This window comes from Microtus ochrogaster, unplaced genomic scaffold (assembly GCF_000317375.1).
Source record: "Microtus ochrogaster isolate Prairie Vole_2 unplaced genomic scaffold, MicOch1.0 UNK31, whole genome shotgun sequence".
Lineage (NCBI taxonomy): Eukaryota > Metazoa > Chordata > Mammalia > Rodentia > Cricetidae > Microtus > Microtus ochrogaster.
The window spans coordinates 2140027-2153679 of record NW_004949129.1 but is presented as its reverse complement, the minus strand read 5'-3'; the positions used below and the strand labels follow the sequence as shown (position 1 = coordinate 2153679).

Here is a 13653-nt window from a genome sequence, read left to right as displayed (position 1 = left end):
TGTGGTTTTGGAGCCTGTCCTGGAACTCCCTTTGTAGACCAGGCTGGTCTCAAACTCACAGAGATCCGCCTGCCTCTGCCTCCCGAGCGCTGGGATTACAGGCGTGCGCCACCACCGCCCGCCTCCAAGGTACTCCTTTAATTCCATTTTTCTTTATTGGAACTTTGAACTGTTTGAAAATTTTCGGGAAACTGAGAATGTTTGTGTCCTCATTCTGTTCTTCACCCCCCCACCCCCCAAAAAAATGAAGAAAGGAAAAAAGAAATGCAAAGGGATGAGGAGCTGTCTTTGTGGATAAGTGCTTGCCATGCAATCATGAAGACCCAAGCTGAGCATAACAATGCATGTCTCTGATCCTGCATTTCGTAAGCCAGAGACAAATGAATCTCAGGGACTCACTGCCCAGTCTCTCTAGTGAAAACAGTAAGCTTAGTAACTGAACAGTAAGTTTAGTGTGAGACTGTCTCAAAAAATAAGGTGGAGAATGATAGAAGAGGACAATTACCCAGAGTCAACCTTTACCCTTGATACCATGTGTACATGTGAGCCAGGGTGTCGTTGTGCACATACTGTGTGGACATCCACACTTACACAAAAACATTCTATCTCTTTATAAAATAAATGCATACCATTTGGGAAATGTGAGAGAGTTCTTGAAGTCTACCCTATATATTAAGAATCCCTGCCTTGTACTGAGGATGTAGCTTAATTATGGATTACTTGCCTAGTTACACTTGGTACCTTGGGTTGGATTTTTTTTTTATGGTACTATTGAACAGAATTATAAACCTGGAGGATTTTGTTGTGTTTTGCTAAGGTTTCAAAATTCCCAGACTTCTCTATAACTGTGTAGTTAAGGGTGACCTTTAATTTCTCTACCACACATGGTTTTGCTAGGCATAGTGGTGTGTGTCTTTAAACTTGGGAGGTTTAAGCAGTTTGGGGGCCAGCCTGGTCTGCAGATCTACATATCTGCAGTGTAGGTTCAATGCCAGCCCTGTCGGAAAACAAAAACATAGTACAAACCCAGGATTTTATGCATGCTTGGCAAACACTCTCCCAAGTAAATTACAGCCTCAGCCTGTAGGACTAGAATTCCACATTTACAACATTGGTATAAATTCCAAATTCCCTACAGCTATTTTTAGTGTGTTTCTTACTACTTTTTACCCATTTCTGAATTTATGTGTTAGTCTAAGTTTATAGCACATGTGTGTGGGTGCCATTGAGTTCAGAAGACATCAGATCTTCTGGAGCTGCAATTATAGGCAATTGTGAATTGTGCTCCAGAGTTAGAGGCCAACCTGCACAGTCAGCTCCAGGCCAGCCAGGGCTACATATATATAGTAAGATATATACCGTTTCAAAAAAAGGGAGTAGAAAGAGGAGAGTTGGAAAAAGTGATTCAAAGGACCCTTATTTGCTTGCCAACACTCACATGTCAGTTTACAACTATCTGTAACTCCAGTTCCAGTGGATTCAGTATCATCTTCTGTCCTATGCATGATTCGTGCGTGGATGTGGTGCACTGATATATATGCAAACAAAACACTCTTCATATAAAATAAAATACGTCAAGAAAAAAAAGACCCAGTTTATAACAAATGGGCATGGTTGTCTTACACAAAATAAAACAGAAAAACTATAATTGCCAGCTAATTGATTTGTCCCAGGGTCTGTAACTGTTAATAAACTTTTGTTCTTGAAGTATATAATATAAATATTAAGTTCTCTTAAAACATAAATAATTCACATATAGATAGTGTGGGTATCAAGATTTATTGATTTATTACTTATTTAGTATAAATTATATTATAAATAAATAAGTGATTATTGCAATAGTGTTATATATCCTTAGAAAAGGAAAATTATTTTATTAGTCTAATTTTTAGGTCATTTATCTATAAAATCGGTTGTTCCAGGGAGACTCTAGTTAACCTTATTTATATTCAAATTTGGGAATTGTTATTTCAACTTTTTTTAAAATTTTTTTCATGTTATGTAGGTGCCTTTTACCTTGTATTTGAATATATGGACCATGACTTAATGGGACTACTAGAATCAGGTTTGGTGCACTTTTCTGAGGACCATATCAAGTCATTCATGAAACAGCTAATGGAAGGATTGGATTACTGTCACAAAAAGAATTTCCTCCATCGGGATATTAAATGTTCTAACATTTTGCTGAATAACAGGTAACATAATAAGCAAATGAGGCTAATCATTTGTTCCCTTTCTTTTGGATTTTGGTCTAGATAATTGGGATATAAGCAATGCAATTTTTTTTTTTACTTGTTATACATGTTGAATGTGTTCATTTATTGTTGTCTCCTTTTGACCTCTCTTTTATACCATCTTTTCTAATGTAATGTTAGAATTAATAAAATAGGATTTCAAATATTCTTTAATTGCCAACATTCTAGGGTATTAATCTACTAGAGAATATACCATATAGTTAAAAATAGTGCTGTTATCCAGAGAAAACTTAAATATATATTTGGTTCTTAGTATCCTTCTTTAGTGGAAAGAAACATCCCACCCCTGTCAACTGACTTTGTCAGTTACTTCTTTTAGAGGAAGACCTTGCCTCAACACAAACATACCCCCAACACACACACAAATTCTTATCCTTCCTCCCTCCCTCCCTCCCTCCCTCTCTCTCTCTCTCTCTCTCTCTCTCTCTCACACACACACACACACACACACACACACACACACAAACTCACACTCACAGGTTGGTGGTGGTTGTGGTAGGAGGTAGAATAAGCAGCTGTGTGGAATTGCCTGAGATTTTCCAAATTTTAACAGTAAAAGCCTGGTAGTTTACACTCTACAGCTGAGTTAAGGAGTAGAGCTAAGCAATTTAGCTTTTCAATTCAGTAAGAATTTTTAGACAGATGTAACATGAAGGGGGGCCAGGCTTGCTTGTTGGGTTTCTGTCCTGCCAGGTACCCCCAGCTGTTTAGCCCCAAAGAAAATTACACATAGGTCTCCATAAATTATAAGCTGATTGGCCCATTAGCTCTAGCCTATCACTGGCTAACTCTCACATCTTTTTTTTTTTTAATATGTATTTATTTATTATGTATACAATATTCTGTCTGTGTGTCTGCCTGCTGCCAGAAGAGGGCATCAGATCTCATTTCAGATGGTTTTGAGCCACCATGTGGTTGCTGGGAATTGAACTCAGGACCTTTGGAAGAGCAGGCAATGTTCTTAACCTCTGAGCCATCCCTCCAGCCCATAACTCTCACATCTTGATTAACCCATTTTTCTGATCTATGTTAGTCATGTGGCTCAGTACCTTTTTTCAGTGGGGCAGATCACATTGCGCTGCTTCGGTGGTCTGGACAGGAGTGGGAGGAATCAGCTTCCTCCTTCCCAGAATTCTCCTGTTCTCATTATATCATTTCTACTTCCTGTCTGGTTTTCCCACCTATATTTCCTGCCTGGCCAATCAGCATTTATTTAAAACATGATTGACAGAATACAGACAATTCTCCCTCACCAGACAGAGTCTCAGTATGTACCGCAAGTGGTTTTTAACTATGATTCTCTTTCTCAGCCTCCCAAGTGCTGGGATTGAAGGCATACATCACCATAACAGACCATGTTAGTTTGTTTAATTTAGAATCACCTGAAAAGATGCAGCTTTGAGGAATAAATAGAAATTATCAGAAAGATTGACAACGAAGAACCAAAATCTCTGACATTGCTTATACGAAAGCACATGAAAGAGAGCATGGCTGCAATACCGGCACTGTAGAAGCTAAGGAAGGAAGACTGAGGATTTGAAAGTAGAGTGGGAATAGAGCTCAATTGGTAGTGCCAGTGTGCACCAAGACCTGGGTTTGATTTGTAGTACCACATAGCAGTTTCATGGCCAGCCTGAAACTGAGACTCTTAACTTCAAAAAGAAAAAAAGTAAGTGGTGTATTATGTTTAGAAAACTATAAACATAATTACAAACATTATTACTGGAGCATGCAGTAAAGCAATTATGGTGAAAGGTGAATCCAAATTGTTACTAGAAACCAGTTTATGATTATGTATATCCTACTGAAGAGGTTCCTGTTATCTACAGTTCGGGAGGGGGGCATTCAAGATGTCTTTGTAAAGCAGTACTTTAAATTATACTTTAATGCCTTTATTGTGAGGGAAGCAAGACATAAAAAGATTTATTCTTAAACCGGAACTATGTTTACATTCTTATAATCGCAGCTAGTAGGAAAGTTAAAGTGAGAGAATCAGGAGTCTATGCTAGCTTGAACAATTTAGTAAGACACCATTTTGAAAAAAGTTTTTTTTTTAATCCGTTCTCTTCCTGTCTCTGCAACTCAAAATATTCTACTAAGACTATATCAATAATTCATAGTTCATCTGTAGTCTCAGCTACTTGGAAGACTGGAGCAAGAAAATTGTATATTTGAGTTTGCCTAGTAACTGGTAAGACTGTCTTGCTGGGCATAGTGGTATATGCCTTTAATCTCAGCACTTGAGTGGAAGAGGCAGATGGATCTCTGTGAGTTCAAGACCAGCATGAGCATGATCTGCATAGTTCTAGGACAGCAAGAGGTACATAGTGAGACCTTGTCTAGAATAAAAAAGATCTGTCTAAAGGTAAGTGTGGTAAATAAACACCGTTAATTCTAGCCTTTGGGAGGCAGGGACAGGTTTTATCTTTAGGAGTTCAAGGCCATCATGGTCTCCGTGGTGAGTTCCAGCCCAGCCAGGGATACATAGCAAGACTCTCAGTGAAGAAACAATTGGCGACTGGCTCAGCAGTTAAGTGCACTGGTTGCTCTTCCAGAGTACCCTGGTTTAATTCCCAGTACCCACATGGCACTTTACAGCTGTCTGTAACTCCAAGATCTGCCATACTCATACAGGCAAAACACCAATGCATATTTAAAAAAAAAAAAAAAGAAAATAAAAATAAAAAAATTATTTAAGAAAGAAAAATACAATTGTTTTGTCCTGGAATTTTCTGTAAACCAGACTGGCCTCAAACTCAAAGGTCTGTCTGCCTCTGCCTACTGAGTGCTAGGATTACAAGTGTGCACACCACTGCCTAGCTGAAAAAAACAATGAGTAAACTAGGATTATAGCTGGCTATAGCTGTGGCTCAGTAGTATAGCCCTAAACTATACAACAAAAGAAAATTTAATGATAGCTGTCAGTTTGAGGCTTTTTGGCACTTAGTATTTTATTTTCTTCTTCCTGAGAGGATATCTCGGAACAAGTAATAATTATAGTTCTGTTTTATATATATTTTTAGTGGGATCCCCTTTGACTAGTTCCTGACTTCCAGAGTCATAGAGATTGAAATTTTATACTAAATTGAAGTCCGTCATGGTTACTAATTGAGATGTGGGAAGCCACAAGCCAACTTGATCCTTCAAGTTTCTAATCCTGCTCACTTTGCTCTGTACTCAGTGGTCTTCATTTTTATTGGGTGCCACAGAAGATAGTGTCTTCTCCATCAGTAGAAGTATTTATTGGTTCTTTAACCATTCCAGGCTTAGCCCTGAGGGTTCTGTGAATGGCTATGTGTATGTTGGACATATTCCAGTTATTTAGCACAAGCACAAGGTGGTTATCAGGGGTGGGAGGAGAAGAGTCAGGCTTGGTGGCAGAGGTTTATCTACATAATGAGACCCTGTCTAAATAACAAAATTAAGTTGAATACAAGAGAAATGGCCAAAAAGACAGGAATAAGGAAAATAGTGACAGCAATATGGTCATGTTTAAAAAGGGAGTAGTCATAGATATCAGATTACAAATTATAATACTTAAAAAGAAAATTTGCAAAGCATAAGGTCAGAGGTGACATTAACACACAGTTAAGGGAAGGAAATATACTGTGATAGACAGTTGAATTTCAGGAAAAGAAGGTGCTAAGTACTTGAAGATCATTTCAAAAGACATATTAAAGCCACAGTCTCAGAAAGGATTTTTTTGCTATTTATATGTGGATCTGTTTTCTTTTTGTCACTGGAATATAATAAATAAAATAATAGCAGTTTTTGTTCATGCCGAAATTTGCCAGTACTTCCACAACAGAGTTTCAGGCTAGCTTGAACCATAAGACCTTATCTTTAAATAAATAATTAATAAATGTGCTGGGAATATAGCATAGTTTTAGAGTTCTTTTCTTTCCTTCCATTTATATTTTTTAAAAATATTTTTGAATGATTTATCTAACTTTATTTTTATGTACATTGGTGTGAAGGTGTCGGATCTCGTGGAACTGCATTTTCAGACAGTTGTGAGCTGCCATGTGGGTGCTGGGAATTGAACCCAGGTCCCTTTGGAAGAGCAGTCAGTGCTCTTAACCTCTGAGCCATCTCTCCAACCCATTTTTCTTGAAAGAAGATAAATATTCCTTTACTTTTTTTCTTTTCTTTTTAATTTGCTTATGAATTATTAAACTTTAAAATGTTATGAGCCAGGTGAAGTTGTTTGTGTTTATAATCCCTACATTTGGGATGCTAAAACTAGAGGATTATCATAAATTCAAGCCAAGATTGTATGATATAGTGAGATCCTGTTTCATATAGTAAAGAAGGAGTATTTTGGGCAAATGGATAAAGGTGTTCAGACTCTTTATGATAATGGTTGATTTTAATGTAAAGTTTTGCTGCTATTACTTTTCTTGTTTCAATAGTCTGTCCCTTTGCTCATACTTTTGGGAACCACCTCCTGGGATAACCTCTTTCCTATATCCTCTGATTATATATTTATTTATGTACATTCATGTTTTACTTGTGTGTATGCCTGTGTAAGAGTGTTGGCTCCTCTGAAACTGTAGTCACAGACAGTTTTGAGCCACCATTTGGGTGCTTGTTATTGAACCTGGGTCCTCTGGAAGAGCAGTCAGTGCTCGACTGCAGAGCCATTTTTCCAGCCCGTACTATCTGATTTTTGTCTTACCTGAGCTATCAGGTACCTTGAATGTTCTCTGCCACTCAGCTGTATATCTCCAGTTTTTTGTGCTATGAAACAGGATCATACTCTGAGGCCCAGGCTAGCTATGAACCTGAACCCCTTGCCTCTAATGCTAGGATTAGAAGTATGTGCCATCATGCCTAGCCTTAACTATCTCTTAGTCTAGAACAGACCATTTCTCCCCACCTCTTTCATTATTAGGTTATTACTTTAGCAGGTACTAGACACAGATGTCTGCCGTGAAATAAATATTCAAAAGTGGCGTTGCACACCTTTAATCTCAGTATAATGAGGTGGCCTCTATGAGTTCAAGGCTAACATGGTCTATAGAGTGAGATTGAGGCCAGGCAAGGCTATGTGGAAAACTCTTGTCTAAAAATAATAATAAAGAAACAAAATAAAATAATTAAAACTGTTGTGGGAGATGCATACCTATAGTTACAGTTCTTGACGGGGTTGAGATGAGATGATGATGCTTAAGTCTAGTAGTTGGACACCATGCTGGGTAACATATGTAGACTCCATGGTAAAAATGAATGTGAAAAAATAGAAATCAGATTTAAAAATTCAATAATACATATGTGTGTGCATATATATATATATATTTTTTTTTTATGAGGCATTACAAACTTTGTTAGGAGAGGCTAAAATGGGGAGGGTAACCTTTTAGAAATAATTACTTTTTTTTTTTTATAATTCTTTTAGGTTTAATTGGCACTTATGTTTCCAAGTGTAGTTTGAGAGTTGTTTCTTATGAAAATAATTATTTGTTTGTTTGTTTTACAGTGGGCAAATCAAACTAGCAGATTTTGGACTTGCTCGGCTATATAACTCTGAAGAAAGGTAAGGCATTGATTAAAACTCCATATGGGAAGGTTTATTTGTATCTCATAATTTTAGGCCAACTTGACACGGTAAGAGCACTATCTCAAAAGAAAAAAAAAGTAAAACTGTGTGGGAACTAGAGAAGAATCCTTTTAATTTTTTGATACTCAAATTCTACAAATTATAGTGACTATTAAAACTCCTTAAGTATTTGAATATGTTCCAACCTAAATGTTTTTGTTTATTCGCTTATGTTGCACTAAGTGTGGTAGAACTCATAGAAATACATACCTACCTCTGTCTACATAGTGGCCTAGTGTTGGAATTAAAGGTGTGGGCCATCATGCTCAGTCTCATTCATTTTTTTTTAAAAAGACTCTTTGTTTTTAATCTTGTATGGGTTGCTTTCACACACTTGACTGAAGTGGTATCAGATCATCTTGAAGTTGGGTTTGTGTTGTGTCATGTGTATTTGTGTCTATTTATGTCTGAGTGTCTTCCACATGTGTGTGGATTGCTGGCATTAAAGGCATGTGAACATCTCATGTACCACCTAGATCTTAGACATTGTTTGCATTCTTCAGTCAGCCCTTCACTGAAATAAGTTAACACAGATTGGACTAGAAGTGCTTTCATCTTTCACTTCTGTACAGCTTCCTTTTGACTTGCTAATTTGCTGTTGGAAGTGAGTTTAACAATCTCATCTTCAATTGGCAGCTTTTTTCATTGGTTTTTAGTTACACATTTTCTATCAAATGCCATTGTACATTTACAACCTGATGGTTTTATGTTTCAGTCGCCCTTACACAAACAAAGTCATTACTTTGTGGTATCGACCTCCAGAACTGCTACTGGGAGAGGAGAGATACACACCAGCCATTGATGTTTGGAGCTGTGGGTAAGACTCTTTTAGCCTTTTGCTTTGTTTGTAATTCACATAGTATTAATATATACTGTTTCCTGTCTATGTTAGCCCTTTGTCCTTCATCCTAAGTGTATGTACACTTAACACACATGCATAAATATAGATAAAAGTAAATTATATTTTTTTTTTCAAAAAAGTAAACAATTTAGCAACTTATTTCAGTTGCCCAGTCTTTCCTGAATCTGGTAGTGCTTCTGTCTTAGCCTCCAGTTAGCGTGTATCACTATGCCCAGCTTATCTCAAGTCTCATCATTGTCATTTGTTTATTTAACAGTCTCTATAGAAAACTAGATCATTTATTCTATAGACTTCTCATAAGCTGGGTATCTGTTGTTGTCACTGTCATTTTTATTATGTTCATTAGGAACTGATAGACTTACATATTTGATGTAACAATTGTACTCTTTTTAAAAATACATAATTATTTTGAAAGTATGTGAGAGGGAAAGAGAAAAGAGGAGAATAGAAGAGAGTAAGCATGAGCATATACATGCTTCTGGGAGTGCCCATTTAATCCCGAAAAGGGTATCCGATCCCTTAGGGATAGACAGGAAGTTGTGAGCTGACTGATAAGGCGCTAGGAACCAAACTCTGGTCCTCTTCAGGACAAGAAAAGTGCTCTTGATATTCTAGCCATTTATCCAGTTTTTATTGTACTGATTCTTTTTCACACTTTCTAATTTTTGTCTAGTTTAAATTTGATCAGGTTAGTTGTTGAATACTCTTGATTCATTGTTAATAATCTTTAATAGTCTTCCTCATTTTCATGTTCCAGCCTTCTATCTGCTGTCAGCCATTTCTCTTAAGAAGTGTTCCTTTTTGATCTGTTTACTCCCACCCCCTTCTCTTCCTTCCTTTTCATTTTCTACTCAGGGTATCTCTAGCCCTGGCTATGTTGATTTATACTATAGGCCAGTCTGACTTCATATTTGTGGCAATCTTCCTGCCTCTTCCTCCTAAATACCGCGTTTGTAAGTGTGTACCAACATAGCTACTCTGAATTTTTTTTTTTTCCTCTTTAGCTCAGGGTATCATCAAGCTCTTTGTATAGCCCAAGAAATCCTTCAACTCCTAATTTATCTGCATTTAACTGCCAGGTATTGGGATTGCAGATTTGTATACCACTCCTGGCTTGAAAATGAAATTAGAAGCTACATCTATGTTAAAAATCAAAGTGCTTTTATTTTTATTTATTCTTTTGAGACAGGGTCTTGTTATATAGCCCTGGCAGGCTGGGAAGTTGATATATAGTCCAGGCTGACCTGGAGCTCAGCCACCCTGTCCCTTCAAGTGCTTAAGCATGTACCACCATGCAAGGGGCCTAAATATTCTAAATGGCCCACATTTGTTATTAGTAGGTGGTGTGTCACACTGCTGACACCTTTCATTGGTTTTGATTCCCACATCCATACTTTATAAAATAGTGTGTCATCTTTCCCATTTTTCTCCCTTCCTTTGCTATAAGTCTTTAAGGGAGTGCTATAGTTTTTATTTTTATAATTCAACAAGATGGTAGCCTATCTAAATCAAATGATGCTTAAATTAAGTTTAAATGAGTGAAATTGGGTATATTTATATTCAAAAACCCATTTTGTTATAGCTAAGCTGGAAAGTTAACAACCTATTAAGATGAAGGAGGAAGAACTAGAGGCAGGTAAATTAGGTTCAGAGACATCCTTAAGGCTACATGAGAGACTCTTACCTCAAAAAAAAAAAAAAAAAAAATATCTGCCTGCCTCTGCCTCCTGAGTGCTGGGATTAAAGGTGTGTGTGCCACCGCTGCCCTGCGGGTTTGGTTTTTTGTTTTGTATTGTTTTTTCAGCCTGTACATCCTGCTAGCTTACTGTGATGACTAAAATGTTGATTACATGATATAGTTTTTCACACCACTGGAAACTGAAATCAAAGAAAACTCTGAAGCAGAGACAGTATGGTGGCACACGGCTGTCATTTTAGCACTTATATGTACAAATCTGGGCAGAAAGTATAAAGAGTAGTTTAGTTATATATGAAGCAGTTGACAAATGGAGTCAGGAAGATCAGGAATTCAAGATCTAACTGGGAGGCAGGCGATGGCGCACGCCTTTAATCCCAGCACTCGGAAGGCAGAGGCAGGCGGATCTCTGTGAGTTCGAGACCAGCCTGGTCTACAGAGCTAGTTCCAGGACAGGCTCCAAAGCCACAGAGAAACCCTGTCTCGAAAAACCAAAAAAAAAAAAAAAAAAAAAAAAAAAGATCTAACTGGGTGGCCGCGGCAGTGTAGACCTTTAATCCCAGAACCCAGAAGGCAGACACAGGTGGATCTCCGAGTTCATTAGGCCAGTCTAGACTACAGAATGGGTCTAGGATAGCCAGAGCTGCATAGAAAAACCCTGTGTGGAAACTCCCCCCCCCCAAAAAAAAATTTACAAGGTCTTCGCAGGTTTCTCAATAAGTTTGAGAACACTGTCTCCAAAATAAATAAGGCTATCTATTCCTTTGTGATTTTCTTTTTTGATGCTTTCCTATTTTACTAGTTGATTTAAAACTGCAAAAAGTTAATTTGACAGTTAATAATGAAAACAAACCTTAATTTTGCTTTTTCGCCCTCTGACCAAACTTTGAAAGAATTAGTTACCCACTAATCAAATTAAGGAAGACACTAAAAAAGTTAATAAAGCAAATTGTAGGTGACGTAAAATTTTGTTTTAGTACATTTTTAGGCTAATAGAATGAGGCATAGTGAGTGGTACAGGCCTTTAATCCCAGTTCTTCAAAGTCAAAGGCAAGTGAATCCATCTCTCTGATGGACGCCAGATTGATTTACATAGCAAGTTCTAAGCCAGCCAGGTATAAGTAGTGAAACCCTTTCTCAAAGAAAAGACCAAAGAATCAGAAGAGGAGAAAGAGGAAGAAGGCGATAAAAATACTGGTAGAGGGGCTGGAGCCAGTAAAGTTGGCTCAGTGATTAATACCACTTGATGCCCTTGTTGAGGAACCTGGGTTTGGTTCCCACCATCCATAACTCTAGTTCCAGGGGATTTTGATATCTTTGATCTCCAGGGCATGTGCATAAACATGTTCATACCCCCATCCCAACACACATAATACATATAATTTAAAATAAAATTCTTGGGGGGTAGAAGATTGCTCAGCAGTTGAGAGCGCTTGCTGCTCTTCCTGTGGATGACCATGGATCAATTTCTAGTATACAGAACAGGCAATATTTGTAATTCTAGCTCAAGGGGATAAAATACTTCTAGCCTCCAAGAAACCCACATATAAATAATAAAAAAAATAAGCCAGACAGTGGTTGTACACACAATCCCAGCACTTGGGAGGCAGAGACAGGTGGATCTCCGTGAGTTCAAGGCCAGCCTCATCTCCATAGTGATTTCCAGGACAGGCTCCAAAGCTATAGAGAAACACTGTCTTGGAAAAACAAAACAAAACAAAAAAAGCTGGGTAGTGGTATCATATGCCTTTAATCCCAGCACTCGTGGGGGGAGGGGGGGCAGATGGATTTCTGTGAGTTCAAGGCCAGCCTGGTCTACAAGAGCTAGTTCCAGGACAGGCTTGATAGATACAGTGAAAACCTGTCTCAAAAAACCAATACAAAACATTTTTAAAGTGGGGTGTGAATATGATCAAAATACATTATATAGAATTCTAAAAGAATTAAGGGGGCTGGAGAGATGACTCAGAGGTTAAGAGCATTGTCTGCTCTTCCAAAGGTTCTGAGTTCAATTCCCGGCAACCACATGGTGGCTTACAACCATCTGTAATGAGGTCTGGTGCCCTCTTCTGGCCTGCAGGCACACACACAGACAGACTATTGTATACATAATAAATAAATATTTTAAAAAAAAGAATTAAGGAAACATTTTATTTAAATAAAAGTGTATACAGAGTCCAGGGTGGTGGTAAAGGCCTGAAATCCTGACATTTTGGAGGTGGTGGCTGAAGAATTGGGAATTCAGGGCCAGCCTAGGCTACATGAGAATATATGTCCCTAAAACCCAACAAAAAGTACATTAAAATAATTAGCACCACAATATTGGCATTTTTTTAAAAAATGTTTTGGAAACCAGATCTTTTTATATATCCCTTGACTGTCCTGGAACTCGTTATGAAGACTGCTAGGCTGGCATCCAACCCAGATCCAACATTCTTCCTCCCAAGTGTTGTGATTGAAGGGGTGCACCACAACCTTCAACGTATTTTTATTTAGGTATAGGTAAATGTCTGTATCTGGGTATATGTCCACCAATTTAGTGCCCATTGAGGCCAGAGGCTTCAGATCCCCTAGAGTTGAATCTACAGATTATTTCAGACAGAGGAAATGTATGGAGTATTTGTATTTTTTCCCCTTTACATTTATCTGAAATACTTTCAAGAAATATCATCTTATATAACTATAATATAATTATGAAAATCAAGAAATTTAAAATACCTGGGCAGTATAGTGCAAACCTATAATTTTGAACCCCATCATGGAGGCAGGAAGATCCCAGTTTTGAGGTCAACCCGAGAGCTAATTAGGAAAGGAAGTTTGTATAGGATAAATATATAGTCCTTATTTCAGTTTTATCCTTATACTAATAATGTCCTAGAGATAACTCTTTGTTTACTTCAGGGTCAAATTAGTCTGTTTTTTTTTTAATTATTTATTTATTAAAGATTTCTGTCTCTTCCCTGCCACCGCCTCCCATTTCCTTCCCCCTCCCCCAATCAAGTCCCCCTCCTTCCTCAGCCCGAAGAGCAATCAGGGTTCCCTGCCCTGTGGGACAATGGGAAAAAGAGAGCATCTTCATCAGGCGATGTTTTTTATTTTTTAAAACCATTTCAGCCGGGCGGTGGTGGCGCACGCCTTTATCCCAGCACTCGGGAGGCAGAGGCTGGCAGATCTCTGTGAGTTCGACACCAGCCTGGTCTACAAGAGCTAGTTCCAGGACAGGCTCCAAAACCACAGAGAA

The 13653-nt window shown here is 37.9% G+C and overlaps 1 protein-coding gene across 11 annotated transcripts in view; it reads left to right on the top strand.

Annotated features, from left to right (window-relative positions):
• Cdk12 (cyclin dependent kinase 12) overlaps window positions 1-13653 on the top strand; it is a 78428-nt gene that overhangs the window by 22472 nt on the left and 42303 nt on the right. For all 11 annotated transcript variants that reach the window (XR_003378853.1, XR_003378852.1, XR_003378851.1 and 8 more), the window contains exons 6-8: window positions 2006-2195; window positions 7735-7791; window positions 8570-8671. Coding sequence is in view for 5 of the 11 variants with exons in the window: in XM_026789896.1 (XP_026645697.1) it covers window positions 2006-2195; window positions 7735-7791; window positions 8570-8671 (349 nt within the window). In the remaining 6 variants the exon portion in view is untranslated. The remainder of the gene's footprint in view (window positions 1-2005; window positions 2196-7734; window positions 7792-8569; window positions 8672-13653) is intronic.